At 35.5% G+C, this 19,666-nt stretch overlaps 2 protein-coding genes across 2 annotated transcripts in view; one reads left to right on the top strand and one right to left on the bottom strand.

The window, feature by feature from the left end:
- Positions 1 to 3,911, top strand: part of LOC136849127 (arylsulfatase A-like) — a 56,640-nt gene extending 52,729 nt beyond the window's left edge. Inside the window, exons 10-12 of the mRNA XM_067122149.1 lie at positions 2,985 to 3,093; positions 3,356 to 3,491; positions 3,639 to 3,911. Coding sequence (XP_066978250.1) covers positions 2,985 to 3,093; positions 3,356 to 3,491; positions 3,639 to 3,831 — 438 coding nt within the window. The 3' untranslated portion in view covers positions 3,832 to 3,911. The remainder of the gene's footprint in view (positions 1 to 2,984; positions 3,094 to 3,355; positions 3,492 to 3,638) is intronic.
- Positions 3,912 to 5,269: 1,358 nt separating this feature from the next.
- Vha44 (V-type proton ATPase subunit Vha44) overlaps positions 5,270 to 19,666 on the bottom strand; it is a 39,838-nt gene continuing 25,441 nt past the window's right edge. Inside the window, exons 4-11 of the mRNA XM_067122150.1 lie at positions 18,012 to 18,165; positions 15,858 to 16,044; positions 15,628 to 15,726; positions 13,831 to 13,992; positions 10,137 to 10,230; positions 8,740 to 8,837; positions 8,367 to 8,496; positions 5,270 to 6,732 (exon numbers count right to left, since the gene is read on the bottom strand). Coding sequence (XP_066978251.1) covers positions 6,634 to 6,732; positions 8,367 to 8,496; positions 8,740 to 8,837; positions 10,137 to 10,230; positions 13,831 to 13,992; positions 15,628 to 15,726; positions 15,858 to 16,044; positions 18,012 to 18,165 — 1,023 coding nt within the window. The 3' untranslated portion in view covers positions 5,270 to 6,633. The remainder of the gene's footprint in view (positions 6,733 to 8,366; positions 8,497 to 8,739; positions 8,838 to 10,136; positions 10,231 to 13,830; positions 13,993 to 15,627; positions 15,727 to 15,857; positions 16,045 to 18,011; positions 18,166 to 19,666) is intronic.

The raw sequence follows: 19,666 nt of genomic DNA, 5'->3' as shown, positions 1-19,666 counted from the left end.
AAGTGTTTGGTGAATGTTTATGAGTAATTGTTTAGTGAATGTTTAGGGTTTAGTGCATGTTTAGTGTTTAAGTATTCAATTAATGTTTAGTGAGTGTTTAGGGCTTATTGAATGTTTTGCAGATGTTAGCATTTTTAGTGAATATTGTGTGTAAGTGTTTAGTGAGTGTTTAGGGTTTAGTGAATGTTTTGTGAATGTTAGTGTTTAGTGAATGTTTTGTGTGTAAGTATTCATTGAATATTTAGTGAGTCTTTAGGGTTTAGTGAATGTTTTGTTAATTTTAGTGTTTTGTGAATGTTTAGTGTGTGTTTAGTGAGTGTTTAATGAGTGATTAGTGAATGTTCAGTGACTGTTTAGTTTTTAATGTGTGTTTATGGGTTTAATGGGCATTTAGGGTTTAGTGAGTATTTAGTATTTAATGAGTGTTTATGGTTTGGTGAGTGCTTAGTGTATTGTGAGTGTTTAGTGAATGTTTAGTGAGTGTTTAGTGTATAGTGAGTGCTTAGTGAATGTTTAGTGAGTGTTTAGTGTTTAATAAATGTTTAGGATTAAGTGAGTGTTTAGTGAATGTTTACCAAGTATTTAGGGTACAGTGAGTATTTATTGAGGTTAAGTGTTATATGAGTGTCTAGTGTTATTGAGTGTGAGTGTATAGTCAGTGGCATTCCTGAGGGGGGGGGTTAGGGGGGCTGTTTGAAATCTCCCCCCGGGCCCCAAAGTGAGGGGGACCCCAAACTGCGAAATTTAACCATTGCTGCTATGACAGGACAAGCTAAATCCAGTGGCCCCAAAATGGTCAAGGGCCCCATTTATATTTGGACCCAAAAGTTTGGGGCCCACTGAAGGGTGCCAATTTCCAATTTTGTGAACAAAAATGTAACAAAAACGTTATGTAAAAGAAATAGGGCTCTCTGGGGGGGGGGCCCAAATCGTAGAGCCCATTATAGACCTTCTCATACGGATCAGGGGAGGGTGGGTAACGTTGCTCTACCACCCCAAACTTTGTTCTACCTCCATTCACCCTGTTCTAACTCCTTTCACTCTGATCTACCTCCCTTCACATAATGGAGTCCCTTCCAGCAATATTGATTCATTTAACTCCCTCCACATCATATCACCATCAGAGTACATTACTGTTATCCTCATTTTTACCATTTATCATTATGTTTAACTGGATTAAGTGGATCTTCAATTATGCAATGTACACCTAGTTTTAAGAAATACAATTTCTGAAATTTGCATTTACAAGTGCCTTTAAAATGATCCTATAATTGCTGCTTTGGCTCGCTTCGCTAGCCTCCCGCCCCATAAGAGGGGCCCCAAGTGGAAATGTGCCTCCCAGGCCCCAAAATGTCTAGGAATGGCCCTGTGCATAGTAAGTGCAAGTGTTTAGTGTGTGTGTGTTTAGTGAGTGTAAGTGTGTAGTATGTGTGAGTGTTTAGTGAGTGGAAGTGTATAGTGAGTGTTAGTGTTTAGTGATTGTACATTACTGCTTAGTTAGTGTTTAGTGACTGTATGCAAAGAAAGTCCTGTAATTTACAGGAACCATTTATGCTAGACATTGCTTAGAGCCAAGAGCAGATGCTTAGACCTTGACCACAATGGTTGGAGTGCATAGGTCAACCTGTTTTTGTAAAGTAATTTTTCTCTGTGAAATTGGGTCAGGAAATAATAATAATAATAATAATAATAATAATAATAATAATAATAATAATAATAATATAATAACAATAGTAATAATAATAATAATAATAATAATAATAATAATAATAATAATAATAATAATAATAATAATAATAATGATAGTAAAAAAGAAAAAAATAACAATAGTAATTAAAGTATGGTACTATGAGATCGCCACTCCATGTTATTGTCGCTCTATGGGCTGAACGTTCAAACTCCTTGCACAGGGAACACTGTACTGTACTTGATTCTGAATGTTTAACAATACTTTCATTCTATTCTTTCTTTACATTTATTAAATGTATCACAGACCAGTTTTTAAAAATTAGGTATTTTCCATAAGCTTCCTTTGTTTACAGGAGTGATTGCAAGAATGCCTTATTTCTTTTGTCCTACCCCTACTGAAATGTTTTCCTGTCTGGATGTCACCAGCTTCCCGTTATCTTTATCTTTTAGACCAGATTGCTTGAAGTGGTGAGTTCCAATTTGCCATGGAGTACAAATGCATTCACAAATGTTGTAGTGTTACTGCATTACCGGGCACCTAATGTCTGTTATTCAATTTAAGGAATGGCCTTCCAGATAGTATTGTGGATACAGTTATTCACAGCTTTAAAATGAGCTGTAGTACTAATTATATAGCGTCAAACACCATGGCCTTAATTTTTTCACTTTGCTGATTTTGCACATAAATTTATCTTTGTTTGTAATTAAACATTTACATGTTAATTAAATTCTTTTCGATTTTGTTATTATTTACCCATATGGGCATTCTGTGAAGTATGCTTCGCCAGCTGATTTCCTTTTAGGAGTATCCTATACAAATGTGTTCAGCTGAATACTTAAGGTAATCCAGTACAGTACAGATAAAAAGTTCATCCATAAGGTTTTTGTTGCTTGCCTGCCTCCGGTGCCTGATAAAATAAGCGTGCATTACACCAGACTCTGTAGGCTGTAATCGATTTGGATATTCAAAATGATCACTTTATTAGATCTTGGAAAATCTGTTTTACTTTCTGTGATCGACATGCCTTTGTTCATTATGATTAACGTATGCGCAGTGAACTTTACCTTATTACATACAATAACCAAAGTTTTTATTGGCAATATAACACCATCACTTTAGGCATTTTTATTAAATGTTTTAAAAATAATTACTTATGAATTAAGTATCTGTATGCACACCGTAGCCAGAGATGTTAAACCAGGAGGTGTCTCTTGAGTATCAACACTAATGAATCATTTTGTAGTTAATATTACATATTAGTGACCTTGCTGATAGGTCTTTTCTTTCATTGTAGAGCCCTCGTGAATTCTTTCCCATTTACCCTGAAACTCCAGAGAGATCTTTGGGACCCTTTGCTGTAAGGAACAATCGATACAAAGCTCATTTCTATACCAAAGGTTCAGGTAAGTTTATTTTTCATTTACAGTTAAATATAAATTGCAATGAATTTAACACTGGTGTGTTCCATAGGCCTTATTTGTAGATTAAATGGACCGAAAGTTTCCGTCTTTCATAGACTATATTAAGCCTTTGCTTGCAGTGAAGCTGAACTATTCGTGGCTTACTTAGATGAACTTCGTAAACTTATGACAGGAGACTGTGCTTTGCTAAATTAATACAGCGTGCTGTTCGCCACATATATTCAAGTAATTACTCTGCCTTCAGACTTATCTGATGCCAGTAACTATGATCCAATGTGCCCTGGTAGCCATCAGCTGACTCATCACGACCCTCCTTTGTTATTTGACATGCAAGTAGATCCAGGAGAGCGCTACGACCTTGGAAAAGATCCAGACTATAAGTAAGTAAATAAAGCGATCACAGGCCTGATCCCTTAGCAAACTGATACACTCTCTGCATAGCATATTTCTCTTGAAGGTATCTGGAATTACTTTCGCTCATTGATGTCTTCATATCTCGATTACTAGCTTTATTATAATAATTACAGAAATGTCATCGATTTGCTCGTGGCATGGCGTAAAGGGCACATGGCAAATATGACGTGGATGGACGCTCAGACTCAAACCATCGACGAAAGGTCTCAGCCATGCTGCACAGACAACAAATGCGATCCTTTCCCAGGATGCTGCGATTGTCCTGCTAAGTACCATCTCAACCACATATTCAGTTACAAGTTTTAAACAATACCAAGGTATTAAACTAACAAGGTCTAATACTCATTTATAAGACAAAGACAGAAATGTAATAGATTTGTTTTGTCTCTTTTGTTTTCCTTTTACATGTAATTCCTTTTTTCACAAAGTAACAATTTTTTTCTATACGTTACCATGCAAAGCAATTAAAGAACACTTTCACTTCCCATGACTGCTTACAGTATTTTGGGTCTTTTCTGTACAATAACAGGTCTGCTAGAACTCCTAATCAAGAAATTAGAGGCAGTTTACCAGCTGCATAATAGTAACAACAGCTAAATATCTTATCATATGGCTCTTTGCTTCTGTTAGTGCCACCAGTTTGATGGGGACAGGAGCTTATCAGTAAAAAGATTAGATTTTGCAACCTGAAATATACTATTATTTTGGAAAATTGTAGATAGGTCCCTTTAAGGAAATGACTCAACTCAAGCATTATTTCCTTCCGGTGTGAGCCTGTCAATCAAAATCTGGACCTGTTCCGTTCCAATAATTCTTGGAACAAAGTTACAATTGTAGGGTGAAACAGGAAAAAGCCCACCTGGTTAAACAACCATGGAACCTAACAAAAAAAAAGTCTCAGGAGTTAGTGAAGGAATTGATTTAGTGCATCTAGTTCCCATTTATAATGCTTACCTAACTCATATAGCATTGAAAAAGAGACTGCAAGTGTTTTTACTTTGTGCATATTAGACCTGAAGAGAAAGCTTTGGTTTTTTGGCATTATCATAGGCAGTACAAACAAAATCTGGCCCGTGAGGGATTTCAGTCCAGCCCACCAACTTAATACCTGGACACTAATTATCTAATAGTTGTTACCTAGTTTAAGGCATCAAGCAATCCTTATAGTACATTTGATATAATGGCCCTCTTCTGAGACACCGCATAGTTGCCTGACCCACTTTCTTCAAAAGGTGGCTGACTCCTGGCATAGATGCTCTGAAATGGCTTTGACATTACATCTGCTGAAGTAGAAAACCTTCCCCACTACTATTGCCCAAGTTTTGCATCTTGCTTGCTCCTCCAACACACATATACACACATCTAGAAATGTAAGTGGTTTGATTGAACATGTATAACAATGAAAAATCTTTTGAACACTCAACAATCAAAGGTGATTAAGTTAGAGTTATCTTTATTGATTTTTTTATCTTTATTCCACAAGCAACTCATTAAGCTTAGATTAACTAAGATGGAGTTTGCACAGTTCAGAAACACTTATCTATGAAGGCAAAATCATACTGGCTTTTAGTTATAGTGCTAGTAAGTAAAAGCCATTGTATTACAGTATTAAACTCAGCCACTTCCACTTAAATAATATTTCCCCAATTCAAGAGAGATAACTAGATCATGTGCCAAGTATTGCAGTACTTGCATGGCATGAGCTAATGTACTAGTTCTGTTGGGAGTAGTAAAACGTTTTAAGTTCTTTTACCACTTTATTCACAACATTATCAACTATTGACCAATCTGTACATACAAGTCTGTAGACTGTTACCCAACATTAAAATGTTCCAAAAGTCTACTAAATAATATACATAAAATATACATCCAGTAATATGGCATTCCTTAGGATATCACCACAATTAGAGAGTCCTTTTGTGCTCTTCTGAAATTTATATAAATGTTAGAAAAAAAACCCTCTGAAACAGGTTAATGAAGCAGATAACTCTGGGCTTATTTACTCCAGAAGATATGCAAAATGTTCTCTACTAAGTACATGACATAGTTTGTCTTTTAAATGCACAAGCAGAGGATATTCATCCTTGATACCTAACTTGGGTTTGTGACATATTCTATTAATGGTACCTCATTACAGGTAGCATTTCAGCTTTAACAATACACAGACATTATTTGTATTGCAAAAGACAATAATTTTAGTATTAATACTCAGTATTACCATAAATATGTAACCCAATCACAACGAAAAGTTTCACAACTAGTTATTGTTTTTATTAAAAAACAAGAACTGCACTCAAGATTACACATTAAAGTAGACAGTGAATCCAAAAGAAATGGTTATTGTAATTGGAAGCTCTTATGACTGCTATCAAAAGTTTTGGAATTAGTTCAAGTGTACTGCACCGAAAGTCTTTAGTTCTTTAATAATACAAAATTTATCATTTTTATATTTCTCCTCTGCAATACCATAATACCGTACAACTGAAATCTCATCTTGCAGAATTCTCTAAGAAAAAACCAGTTTACTGAACAGTATGGGTAAAACCTGGAGTAAAAGCAATTCTCAGATAACTTCATAATTTAGTTAATATATCAATCTTGCCAGTGTATAAAATTATCTTTTCAATTTAATTTACAAAAACTAAACAAATACTGGAATGGAGGTGTTCTAGGAATGTGAGGGAAAATATCTACAAAACAACTACTGCCCGCTATCAGAAGTCATCTTGATTGTTCATAAAAGAGAATGTACAAAGTAAAATATATTTTACACATTAAAATGACCATGACAGCATGATGGGCAAGTTTTAAAATAAAGTTTGTCACACTGTTTAGGCTTTCACAACCTACTGCTAAATTTCTCAATCAACTTGGAGTTTGTGCAAGTTATCAAGTTACTCATACTGTAAACTATTCCTCAAGAAGCTGCACACCTATTTACATTTTTCCCATTAAATACATACAACTGCTTTTCAAAACTTGATTCCAAACAACTTCAGATGCACCTTCTTATGCAACGTTAAAAGTTACGATAATCCAAAACACAACATAACATTTAAGAGCTCTGGACTTACAACAACTTACGTTTACTTGAGTATTGCTGTTTCTCTATGGCCTGTGATCAGTAATCATGTCTGTATTGATCTTGAAAGACACATATGGGTAGTACTCACTCGTGTTGAAGCCTAACCCAGGGATGTCCACACTCTGCAATAAAATAAAATTGCATCAAATAAAATTTATTCAAGTCTGTGCACTATATAATTTTGTGCAATGTACTTTACTCCTTTTCCTATCAAGATTAATTATTTAGAGTAAAAAAATATATATATTAATATACAATGAAAATTAAAACTTACGGAGCTTCAGGCGTATTACTGCCAGTTATAAATAAAGAACTGCTAAAGCAATGGCAAAAATTAAAAATGCCAAAAAGATGAAATTATCAAGTCCCAAAAATACTGCTAACGGCAATCCCATCATCCAGCATATAGGGACAAGTTTTACGAGTTATCAAGGCTTCTTCAGGTTGCACAGAAGCTTATGCAAACTAATCACCTATGAAGACTAGCTATTCTGCTCAGGAAATAATTCTGATGGTTCTAATCACCTATGAAGGCTAGCTACTCTGCTCAGGTAATGATTTTGATGGTTAAGTGTTGATGGTTAAGTGTCCTCATCAGCCATTCATCATGGAGTTGTCCCATATCCATAAGACTCCTTAAAAACTAGTGGTTCTCAAACAAGGACAGTTTTGTATAAAATACCATTAACTCTAATCTGTGTAAAATTTCATGTTCCTAATTTGAGATTTAATTTAACATTTTTTGTTTATATGCACTCACTAATGTAACTATGAATAGGAGTACTCTGTGTTAAAAGCACCAAAGGTACTACTTTTTGCATTTGTCTCAATTTATGTATCATAACAGATCTGTACAATAGTCTTCTGCTCCTATATTTGTTGATGCAATTCCAACTAACTCTTGAGATTCTAATTAGGTATTAATATCATCCTAAACCCTCCACTTGATGCAAACTTTTCAGTGACACATACTACCTTAGAAGAAAGAGACTGCCCCTTTACTGCCATAGGTCAGAATTTCAGCATTCAGATTTACAGTAGAGATACAGGAACCTGTCTATTTAATCAGTTTCATTAATCTTCTTTGCTTTTCAATGTCCTCCGTGAGGCTAACCATAACTGTAATAGTTTTAAGAAACTGGTACTGATATTAAGGCATAAATAAAAAAGGGTTTATCATTTGTATGAACAAAAGTTTAAATTGCAAAGGAAGAGGAAATCTTATACAGGAAATCATTGCATAATTTTTCATTAGTTTATTTGGAAATTTAAATGATATCATTTTTAGTTAAAAAGATAACATTATAAATACCAAACATTACCAAAAACAAAACAAAAAAAATAGTACAGCCTATTACAAGACCTGGACTTTGGATAGAATAACGAGTTAAAACAAGTTAATTTCACTGCTAACCTTCTCTAACTGCTGTTGATATATTTATGTTCATAAATTAATAACAGAAAAAATGAGAACATGTTCTCTGTTGCTGTTCTGTTCAGTGCAACATTCCACCTTCCACCCAATTAAACTGATTTTGATTCAAAAGCAACAGCAATCCAGATCTTGGAACACAACTCCTAACACCAACAGGAGAAATATGACTTCAGAACAATGAAGTACAACAGGTCCATAGTATGAAACTGATGATGGGTTAATAAATGACATTCATTTTCAATAAATTTCAAAATGTGTAACTTTCAAAAGTCAGATACTTCCAAAAGAATCACTAATAAGGAATGTTTCACAAATACTCACTTCTCCAGCACCGCCGGTAGCCGAGGAGTCAAGGTGGGAATATAGTTGATTAAGTACATCTCTTAACCTTTTCATACTCTTCTTGTGTGGATGAACTAGGATAGCTTGGAAGTTTACTGGTAATCCATACCTTCAGGGATAATATGTCATAATTTTTATTAAAATTAAATGTTTCATCACATGGTTTTCTGTGGCAAAGCTGAATGGTTCAATTTAAAATTATAGTATACCAACATTAACTTTAAACTTAGATTGTTCTACAGTATTTATGCTTGGAATAATTCATGTTGAAAAAAATCTAAGAACAAAATTAAACAAATTAGGTTTGCCTGATCATACAAGTGTGATAACTTGGAGACAATAAGATATTCACCTGAGAACTGATTCAACAAAGACTCTGATGGCTTTCACATGTATCCAGCATATGAAACATTCACTGAAGTTTACTTTCAGCCATCGCACCAAGGGACCCTAGAAGGAAAAATGTACCTCATTACACCCTTACATGTATCCCAATTGAAAAAATAAATAAACAGGATTTCTGAAATGCAGAATCCTTTGCAGTGAAAAAGTAATGAGGTAAAACACATAACTTGAAGATTTTCTTCATTCTGTCTGCAATAAACAGCACTTAAAAATTCATAACCATCTGTGACAATCTCTTATCCATTGATTGTAAGTTATCTGAGATAGAAATACCAATACATTATATACAGTACCTGAGTGTACAGTACAAGGGGATACCTTAATATAAAAAATGATCTTCACCATAGAATCTGACTGAAATGATCTTAGTCACAGAATTTTGGGAGCAACTCTGTTTTACAGTTGGTTGTTTTGCTAAAATTACTAAAGGATGAATAATATGATCCAGAGGTTTCTAATATAAACTCTTAACTGGCTCTAATAATGGCATTAATTTTCTTTAATGGAATATAAAATTTAGGCCAAAGGCCAAGCACTGGGATCTGTAAGGTCATTCAATGCTGAGATTAAGTTTCTTATACAACAATCCCTGCTTATAAATTTTGCATGCTCAACCATGACCACTGTAAAGGAAAAATCCCATAGTAAACTTAATTTCTTAAGGGAAAACTAGTGATATCTTAGGCAACTGTCACCCCTTACCCCTCCCCCCCACCAACCAATAAAAAAAATTTGTTGGCCTAAATTATAATTGAATAGCCTCTTTTACTACCATTCCCACTTCTTTTCTTCCATCTTCCTTTTCAGCCTCTATCACATCTTAGCATAACCAATTTCATTTTCAGATCATTGTGCCTCATCTCATTTATTTTCAGGATCTTTTTATCTTGCTGTCTAGCCACTCACCTCCCTCTTTTCATTTTCTGTAGTACTGCATGGCTGAAAGTGCTACAATACAAGTAATATGGCTTTAATGCCCAAATTTCATAACTCATTAATTCTACTTTACAAGTAATATTTAACAAAACCTTACCGTCAGTATCATCTACAATGTTCTAAACACAAAGGACCACTGTGAAAATCTAAGCTGTTTAAAACAAAATAAAAAAAAAAACAGAAAACCTGCCATAATGTCTTATAACATGATGGGTAATAATTTATCAGCAACTAAACTTACATTACCCTAAAGACTACTAGACAATGTAATGAATACTTTGCTAGCAGTTAATGAAAACTAATAGTTCAATACAGTACCCAAGTGTGTTACACAGTTACTATACATAAAAACCCATCATTAATATGAACACATGGTACATTTGATAAACATGATCATTAGAAACTTACAAAGTGCCTTTTCTTGTCATTGATGAGCTTGGATAGTTCATTCTTGCCAGCAGTCAACTCTTCTTCATTGTAAGTAAAATCTCGGACAACAAATCTGAAAGTTAAAATTATTAAGCCATTATTTCCTTATCTATAGATTAAATTAAGAAAAAAAGCATATAAAAGATATCAGTCAGGAAATTTAGAATGAAACATTGCTACTTAACACTATTTTGAAAGAAAAACAATATAAAAGGATGGAAAACCTTCCATAATTTTTGGAACATAAAAGCAAACACTGTACTAGATTTACAATAAAAAATACATGCAATCATCACTAAATGAAAACTCAATGTACAGTACGTTCAATTACTCATCCACCTGAAAAATTTCCCTACACAATCTTTATCAGAACCCCCTCTGCAGACCACTTATCCAATTATGGCCATTTTTTTTTCTGTAACTGACAGCAAGATGTTTAAAGTTTAGATCTGTAAGCAAATGAATGTACTATAGATAATGTGTGTGTGTGTGTGTGTGTGTGTGTGTGTGTGTGTAATTAGTGCATGTGTGTCTTCTATTCTTGTATAATCAGAGAGAAAATGATTGGTGAAAGTTGTTATATTAGTCTTAAGTTATGCACATTTTTGGTCCTTCAGACACCACATACATGCTCATTTTAATGAAAACATAATGCAAAAAATATCTCAGGATGTCTATGTGTATTTTTGCACCAGGCATAATAAAAAAAATTACATTTTCAAAATCAAATTAAGTTTCATATATACTTACCAGGTAATTATATAGCTAACGTTCTACTCGCGCGGCAGCCTTTTAAAAATTCATAGTACTGCCTCTACTGTTTTTGTTAGGTGATAAGCTCTGCCCACTATCGGAGCACCTGGGGAAAACAACTGGCAGGTAAGCTCAATTTTGTTTGTTTCCTTATGTCCACACGAGGGGAGGAGGGGCTCCGATTCTATAATTACTTGTTAAGTATAAATGAAACTTAATTTTATTATGAGAATGTCATTTTCATATAAGTAACTTACCAAGTAATTGCATAGCTGAATCCCACACTGAATGGAGGTGGGATATATGGACATATTCTACTCCAAAACATTAAAGCATGGTAATGACTTTGAAACAGAAAATTTTGCCCGCATTAATGCAATGCTTGTTGAATACTGTACTGCCTCTAGTTGGTGCTCATCTTAAACTGCAGTGGCGTGACAGCTGAGCAGAGGGTAAACTCTATTTAGGTGGGAGCTTTGCAGCAGTAGATAGGCCTGATGACTACAAAGCGTATGAAAATGCCCTTATCCTGGACGCAGTACCAAATTTAAAAATAAGCAGACAACGTTGTCACTTGCTGTAAATGACCATGACCCATCTACTAAGACCAGAGGGTACTCCAGGTACACTGCACCCCCAGGCTCCCCAAAAATTCGAAAACCCTACACCAAGGCAAAAGGATAGTAAGAGAAAAAGAGTGCCTCTGAATCCTCAACCAATACCATGCCAGCTGTTTCAGCCTCCTTCAAATAGTGTGATGCAAAAACAGACATACACTTCCAGTAGGTCAACTGAAGAATGGAAGTTAGGGACATATTGTGCCTGAAAGCCAGGAGGTAGATACTGCTCTGACTTCATGAGCTTTCATTTTAAAAGTTGGCAACATGTCTTCCTGGATCTGTGAATATGCCTCTGAAATCAAGTCCCTCAGGAAGAATGACAAGGCGTTCTTAGACAGAGGTTGAGAAGGGTCCTAACTGAACACCAGAGATTACTGGATGGACCTCTGACCTTCTCTGTCCTACTCAGATAGTACCTCAGAGCTCTGACTGGATAGAGCACTCTTTCTTCTTCCTCGGAGCCAAGGATGTCCATTAAATTCTTAATGGTGAAAGAACAAGGCCAGGGCTTGGATGGGTACTCGTTCTTGGCCAAAAAACCTAGGGTAAAGGAACAAACTGCATCCCCTTGGGAAAACCTACCCTTTTATCGATGGCATGAATTTCACTAATGCGTTTTGCAGTAGCTAAGGCAAAGAGGAACAGTGTCTTACGAATGAGGTCCCTCCGAGAAGCGGAACAAAGGGGTTCAAAAGCAGAACCTGTCAGCCACTTCAAGACTACATCCAGTCAGGGGATTCCTTCCCTGGCATACATGCACAGATAAAACAAGGTTAAAAAGTAGCGTTATCCCTCTAAATCCTTCAGGTTTTACAAATGTAAAACATTTGCTGGGCTGAATTGAGCATATCTGCTATTTTCAGTTTACCATATGCCTGAAAGCTTTCTAACAAAAATGCATAATGTTTAGTGAAATTAGTCAGAAAATCATAAGAAATTTTATATAATTCACTAACTTATTTCTGTTTTTTTATGCAAAAGCTCTTTAAGTATACACTAAACTAAGAAAATAAGTTTTCGACAACCATGAACTCCTAATTACTCTCCAGACATGGCATTTAAAGGTATAAATACCAAGCCTTTTATGTTAGCTTTTAAGCAACAATTGGAGATATGCTGCAAATGTGTAATAATTTGCTTTTTCTTCTTTATTCTTTTTATTTTAATTTCTTTACATTTAAAAAAAAAAATTTTTTTTCAATTATGTGGGTGCCATTACTTATAGCCATAAGCTCTCTCTCCAGTCAGGAGAAAATCATGTAATCACAGAAAGCACACCATCAATTTATTTCATTTAAATTTTCTTACCTGTCTTTCATTATTTAATTTTCTTTTGTATATGTGATTTCCTGTTTTTATTCAATTATGTACACACCTAAGTTACCAGTATTTACTGTCAATGACATATGTGCTTTGGAGATGGTGGGGCATCAGCAAGTGTTAAACATGTCTTCTGATTATGTCCATATATCTTGTATTATTTTACATTTCATTACATAACTTTTCTTTTAATGATTCATTGCTTCCACAACACTTAGGTGCAGTATTTATTGAAAATAATGCTTTTGACGAGGTTGGTTTTTTTTTTTATCATTAATGCTTTAGTAATTAGTAGATCTGAGTGGCTAAGAACGTATCCCCATTACACCCATGTTATAATTGGGTCAATATCCAATCGGTTTCATAATGTCTGTTTTTGAGGAACCTAACTCAATCAGCAATCTAGACCTCTGTAATCATGTCAGTATCTATGGTGGCATCCATCATAAGGACTCTTTAGCCCTTACTGAATCAGGCCTTTTAGGTTGATGAATTCGGCTACCTCATTTCAGGATTCATCAAGAACTGTCTGTCAGGGTTACATGAGCCACTTTCATATCAGGAGAGGAGGAACAAACTCACTACCCCTCTTATGAAGTTTGTTACACCTCCAGCTCTCCTATAAAAAGGCCCTTGGTCTAATCATGTTTAACTGGCTTGTAAAGGACCTGTTACTTTATACAGTGGTCCTAAGAATCTCCAAGACATCAGGAACTCAACAAAAAAAAATGGGGAATTGGAGAAGGTCCACCCCTGGCCCAATAAACCAATATGGCTACTACAACGTCTGCTGTGGTCTCTTTTAGTGCATGCAGAATATGTGCCTCAGTTCAGCTGTCCAAAAGAAGCACCTTACGATTCATGAAAATCACCAAAGTTGGCTAGTTACAAGTATTGGATTTCTGTAAAAAAAAAAAAAAAAAAAAACTCATTTACATCCCTAAACCCATTTAAAAATATATAGTAAAACCCTGCCTTACTTGTTCTCACGAGCATGAAGTTTGTACTCATCCACTACTTTTGAAAAGAGGGTAACGGTATACAAGCCATGATCTTGGTCCTCAAAGATCAAACGAGAAGAGCGAGGAACAACCATATCAGATAAATTCTCATACTTAGCTTGCCAGTCATGATAAAAATTCCTGTTAGGAAGAAAAGATAATATATATTTTAATATGCAATTGTCAACAACCCAGGATATTCTATCAAAAGAAAGATGGAAATAATTTTCTGGGATAATAAACAGTAACATTTTAAAAAAGTCTTAATGATTCATAAAAGTCAAATCTTTATTTCAAGCATTTGTGTTATTGAAAAGTGTATATATAAGAGTACAATACAAAATCCATAAGTCCAAACATAAAATATGCCAATCCAGACAAATATCTAAACAGCATTAGCAATAGGTATGGGTATAGTCATTATGGAATTACAAAAAATTTGTTCCAGTTACTTGCTTTGGTTGCCAATGGTATATATTTCTTCATGAATAAAATTAATTCAATATAACACAAAATTTCATAATATGCACTTAATCAACTAACTGATTTAGCACTGTAATGTCATAAGATTTTGATGTGGTTCCTAATACCGTATAACAAAATTGATTGCATATGATCAATTTTGCACTTTGCAGTTTCAATAAAACAATGGAGTCATCTTCTGCTGAAATCATCAAAGTACAAAAGTACAAAAATTTTGTGAATAATCTTTACTGTTGGTGTTCTGCACATTCATCCTGCAGTCACAAACTTTCTGATCTTCTTGTTTCTCCTGACATGGACCAAAGGTTGCTTCTTCTGACATGGACGAAAGGATCTCGTTATAAGATACAGGTGTCTGTTTCTTGCTGTACAGAGTATCAGAACACTTATTTTGTTGTAAAATCCTTATGCTACAAAATCCTTATGCTATACTGCTAAACACAAAAGGTTTTTCATACCTAGTCCTCCTGACAATGTTATGGTTGAGCATTCTCATATGTTTAGGACCACTTATATGTAATGTAACATAAATATGCCATATTCTTGAACCTTAAATTATCCAATACTGTATATCTACGCTACAGAATTTAAGTTTTCTCTTCACTATTCTCCTCTATATCATAAGCAAGCTACACCAATTTTTTATATCATCATTGCCTCCAACACTGCAAGATGTAGCTGATTAGACAAAGTCCAAGCTAAGAACTTAGAAAATATCCAGCACCATACATTATGAACATGAAGTGCAATGAAAATGCACTAATAACGATAATCATGAATGACATTGGACAAGCAGCAGTGCTCTCTGTTTTCATCTTAATTTTCATTCCTATTTTTATGTTTTAATTTCTTAGATCATATGTGAATTTATGTTCATTTACTTTTATTGAACTGAAAGCTCTTTCGCATTTTCACAATGCAGACTGTGATTTTTGTTTTTTCTGATGAGTTTTGCCACTTGTGCTAATCTTCCATGCTTAATCAGCCTTTAATGCCTTACAGTTGAGACTGTCAAGAAAAATGTTCCAATAGTGTAATCATATAAAGTTGCACTTCACTTCCAATCCTGAACTGAAAAACAAGGCCTATGCAAAACATATGGCTTGTTTTGTGTAAAAAAATGAAATTCTAACAAAAATTATCAGATATTGAAGGCTTAATAACCCAACTATAGTTCTAATGTCTGTGCATGTCAAATATTCTATATTTTACATGGAGAAATTTTAGGCAATACAAAGATACAAATCTTCTGAATAAAAACATTCAGTGGAAAAGATACAAGTGCATACTCACTTTGGCACAACTACAAGTAGAGTCACAAGATACTCGCTGTTTTGTACAAAATCTTCCTTCTTGACCAGATCTCCGAGATTACGTGTAAGAAGGCTACCACTGAGAAAGGAAAAAAATAACTACAGGATGGTATAATATACCTTCTAGCTATTAGCAAACATCTTAGATGCACTGTACATCTTCAAAAGACTACATTTCAAAAAGTATTTGAGTTAACTTGGTTTGCTTACGTTTGTTTCCTTTCCATGTTTGCCAAATTTGACTTGAGGTTATTGTAGTTGCTGGCCTTGGCCTTCAAGTCATTCTCAATCTGAGTACATTGGTTATTGATGGCATCCACAATCCCTCGAAGAGACTGCTTGATAGGGAACTTTGCCATGTCCCACTGAAATCTTGTTAAGTACACAGGCAATGTCACTGGAAAGTATCAACACAAATGCATTAATACAAATTTAAAGACTAATTATGAGCTAAAATACTTTAGTTGAGGAAACAGCATTGCAATATAAAGGGACTTCATAAATGAAAGAGGGAGAGGGGTAAGTAGGTTTTTTCTTAAAATATTTTAGATGGAATTCTTGCTTCTTTAATTTACCATATTACTGTATTGATATTTGTTTCACAACAAACCATTACTGTACTTATATACAGGTAGTATTAAAATTAAAAATACAATCGCTTGCTGGCAGGCAGTACTGCTCATACACCTTCCAGTTTTTGAGGTCCCAGGCAGCAGTCTCATTTTTCATGGGTCAAGCCTATTAGTTAAAAAAAAAAAAGTTCCATTTCCAAAACATTTTTGCCAGAATTTAGTTTTTATTTTAATTTTTCTATAATTGTGCATGCATTTAGTCCCTTTGAATTCAACAGTATTAGTATAAAAAGCTTTGGATGGTATTCCAGTGAAATTTTTCATAACTGGCTGACTTGGGTTTCATCGATTATTTGCCATCATCCTGGACAGTACTTAGTAAAAGATAAGTACAGTATAGCAAGTAAATTCTCTGGTTATTGTTATTATTAATCAGAAGATAAACCAGTTCATATGGAACAAACCTACATGGGCCATTGACTTAAAATTCAGGAGATTCTGATTGCACAATACCCTCAGGGAGACTGCTCCAGAGTCCAACGGTGTGAGGAATAAAAGACCTCTAGAACCGAGAAGTTCGACAAGTCGCACATTTACTGCACATTGGTGCTGCTGTTCAGCAAATCTGGTCACTCTCAGCAGGAAAGGAGGATCAGGTATCAACTGTGGTAGCGAACATTCTCAGTTAAAATACAACTTATGAAAAGTTGACACAAGGAAGAGAGAACTCATACCTCATACTTCTTCCTGCCAATGACTGCCTCTTGCTCAACCTACTTCCACAGCAATGAAACCAAATAGGTTGACAGCAAAAGCAGCAGAGGGGTTCACTGACAAAGCAGAATCCCAAGAGTCCTGCTTGAAGCCAAAAGATCCCCATATGGAGAATTACTGGTAAACCCTACGGTTGACCAGAAAGACTTCCATGAATTACCAGGACTTGAAAAAAAAAATCATATGGTCATTGCAGGGGCAAAGGGAACCTGGATAGAAAAGATAATTGATGTACATCTTCAGTCACCACCTCAATTGTTGTATGAGTGCACAGAAACTCCACTACCCTCCAAAAACAAAAAAACAAAATTATCAATCACCATTTTAGAATCCCTAGCATATAGAACAACCACAAAACAAAATATATATAAATAGATATAAATCAGTTTAACAACCAAAGTTGAGTTCAATGACCACTCAGCAAAAGATACAGCCTGACCCAAATACAGGTGGAAAAATATTTGGGGCTGACAGTTAGGTTAGTGGGCAGTAACCCCATCCCATCACCTACTTAATGCTAGTTAACTTCTTGTTACCAGGTTTCAAAGACAACCACCTTGTGGCAATGGTTTATTCATATAAACTCCAGGTTTTTATCCTCACAGGAACCAATAATTTTTATACTCTGCAGTTAGTATCTACAACTATTTTTTTACATAGTTGTACAATGGTTATCTCACTTTCAATTTAAAGAATTTCCCCTGTTGCATCTGCTAAGTTATTATCCTAGCAATGCAGTGTGTGAATATCCATTCTAATATTGTGAGGAAGTTATTTAATACCATCCATTTATATTATTAACTATTCAAGGCCCTGTATTTCATATCTTAATTTCCTTATACCTGCACAGTAGCACTGAGTTTTATGCTACTTGTCTAATGAGTGCATGAAAATACCAAAACCTGCTCATAGAGCTTATTTCTGTAATAATTTTGCATTGATATGGAAAAATTTTTTTCATTAAACTATAATCAGAGTAACAAATCATTGTCTATCAACACTGACAGAAAAAACATACTTTGATTTGCCAAAAGATTTTCAGGTAGCTTGTCACGTTGGTCTTCAAGCACCTCTGCCAGGTAGTGGGCAATTTTTCTAGTAACACCTTCCACATAAGTGTCAAGCTTTGCCAAGTCATCGCTAAGCCCAACCAACTGATCTAAGGTGCCAACCTGAAACATTAAGTATGGTAAAATGAAATTCATGCAATATGAGATCTTTACATATTCATAAAAAATCTAGCACAGCATTTTTACATTGCACTATAAAATGACATTTTTATAATAAAGTAAAGTTTTATATACTTACCAAGTAATTAAAATGCTTTAGTTTCCCTTGCACTGCAGCTTAAAAAACTTAAAAATTCATGGGTAATGCTTCAAAGTTTAGTGTACGTGACTGGTTTCGCAGGTGGGAAACATGGACGTGTGCTACTCCAAAATATTAATTCATGTAATGAATTGAAATATAAAAAGTTGCTAGCATTGAAAACAATGCTTGTAGTTCCTTGTTGGTTAAGCAAGCCTGCAGTAGAAAAAACTGCCTCTGGTTGGTGCTCAACTTAACCTGTATAACCAGGAGCGTCTGCTGCTGAAGTGGGAGCTTTGCAGCAAAGGAGATGTCCTAATGGCTAGCAAAGTATTAGGGGAGCTTTGCAGCAAAGGATGTAATCCTGATGGCTGGCAAAGCATCCATAAGTGCCCTTGCCCTGGGCACAGTACAAATATAAACACAGCCAGAGAATACTATCACCTGCACTGAAATAAAGACCATGACCCATCCACTGATAGTGAAGGGTGCTCCAGCTACATTGTAACCCCCCGGCTCTCAAAAATCTCAGCACCCTACTACAAGGTGAATAGACTGTAGGTGAAACTCCTATGCTTCCTTCTCTGATGCCATGCCCGTTATTAACAATGATCACAAGGTACTGCAAGAATCTGACACTTAAAACTTTCTTTGAAAAAGTGAGAAGTGACGACCGATTACATTTCCGGTAGGTCGATTGTAGAATGGATGTCGGGGGCATGCAGTGTCTGAAAGCTAATGAGGCATACACTGTTCTGACATCCTTAGCTTTCATAAAAGGAGGAAATTACTCTTGTACATCTGAGTTTTGCCTCAGAAAAAGTCGATTGTAGAATAAATATCAGGGACATACAGTGCCTGAAGGCTAATGAGGAAGAGGTTGTTCAGACTTCATTAGCTTTACTAAATGTAGGCCAAAGGCTCCCATGAATCTAAGAGAGGACTCAGAAAACAAGTCCAATCACGAGAAAGTACCATACGTTCTTAGACGGAGGGCAAGAAATGTACTTGCCAGCGCACTAAAGGTAATGAATGGAGCCCTGTGTTTTCAATCCTGCTCAGGTAATACTAAAAAAATCCCACAGAACAGAGAGCTTCTTGCTCTTCCCCATAACCAAAGATGTGGGGAGAGTTGCGCTAGACGATAGGGAGCTGGACCCCAGTGTTGGGTGTACTGAGCTGGCGCCAAGCTGTAGGTGGAGCCAGCAGAGCTGGCCGCCAGAGAACTAACTGGTCGGGAGCTGGCAGCCGCTCCTAGGAGCTTGGGGTAGGACTGGTGCCCAGCCATAGCTGCAGCCAGGCGAGATGGAAGCCAGGCGAGGTAAAATAAATTCGGGCTGATAGGTGCTCCTGGAAGCCCCAAGT

Source organism: Macrobrachium rosenbergii, chromosome 20 (assembly GCF_040412425.1).
Source record: "Macrobrachium rosenbergii isolate ZJJX-2024 chromosome 20, ASM4041242v1, whole genome shotgun sequence".
In the NCBI taxonomy this organism is placed as follows: Eukaryota; Metazoa; Arthropoda; class Malacostraca; order Decapoda; family Palaemonidae; genus Macrobrachium; species Macrobrachium rosenbergii.
Note: the sequence above shows the minus strand (reverse complement) of the source record. Positions and strands in the feature narration are given on the sequence as shown.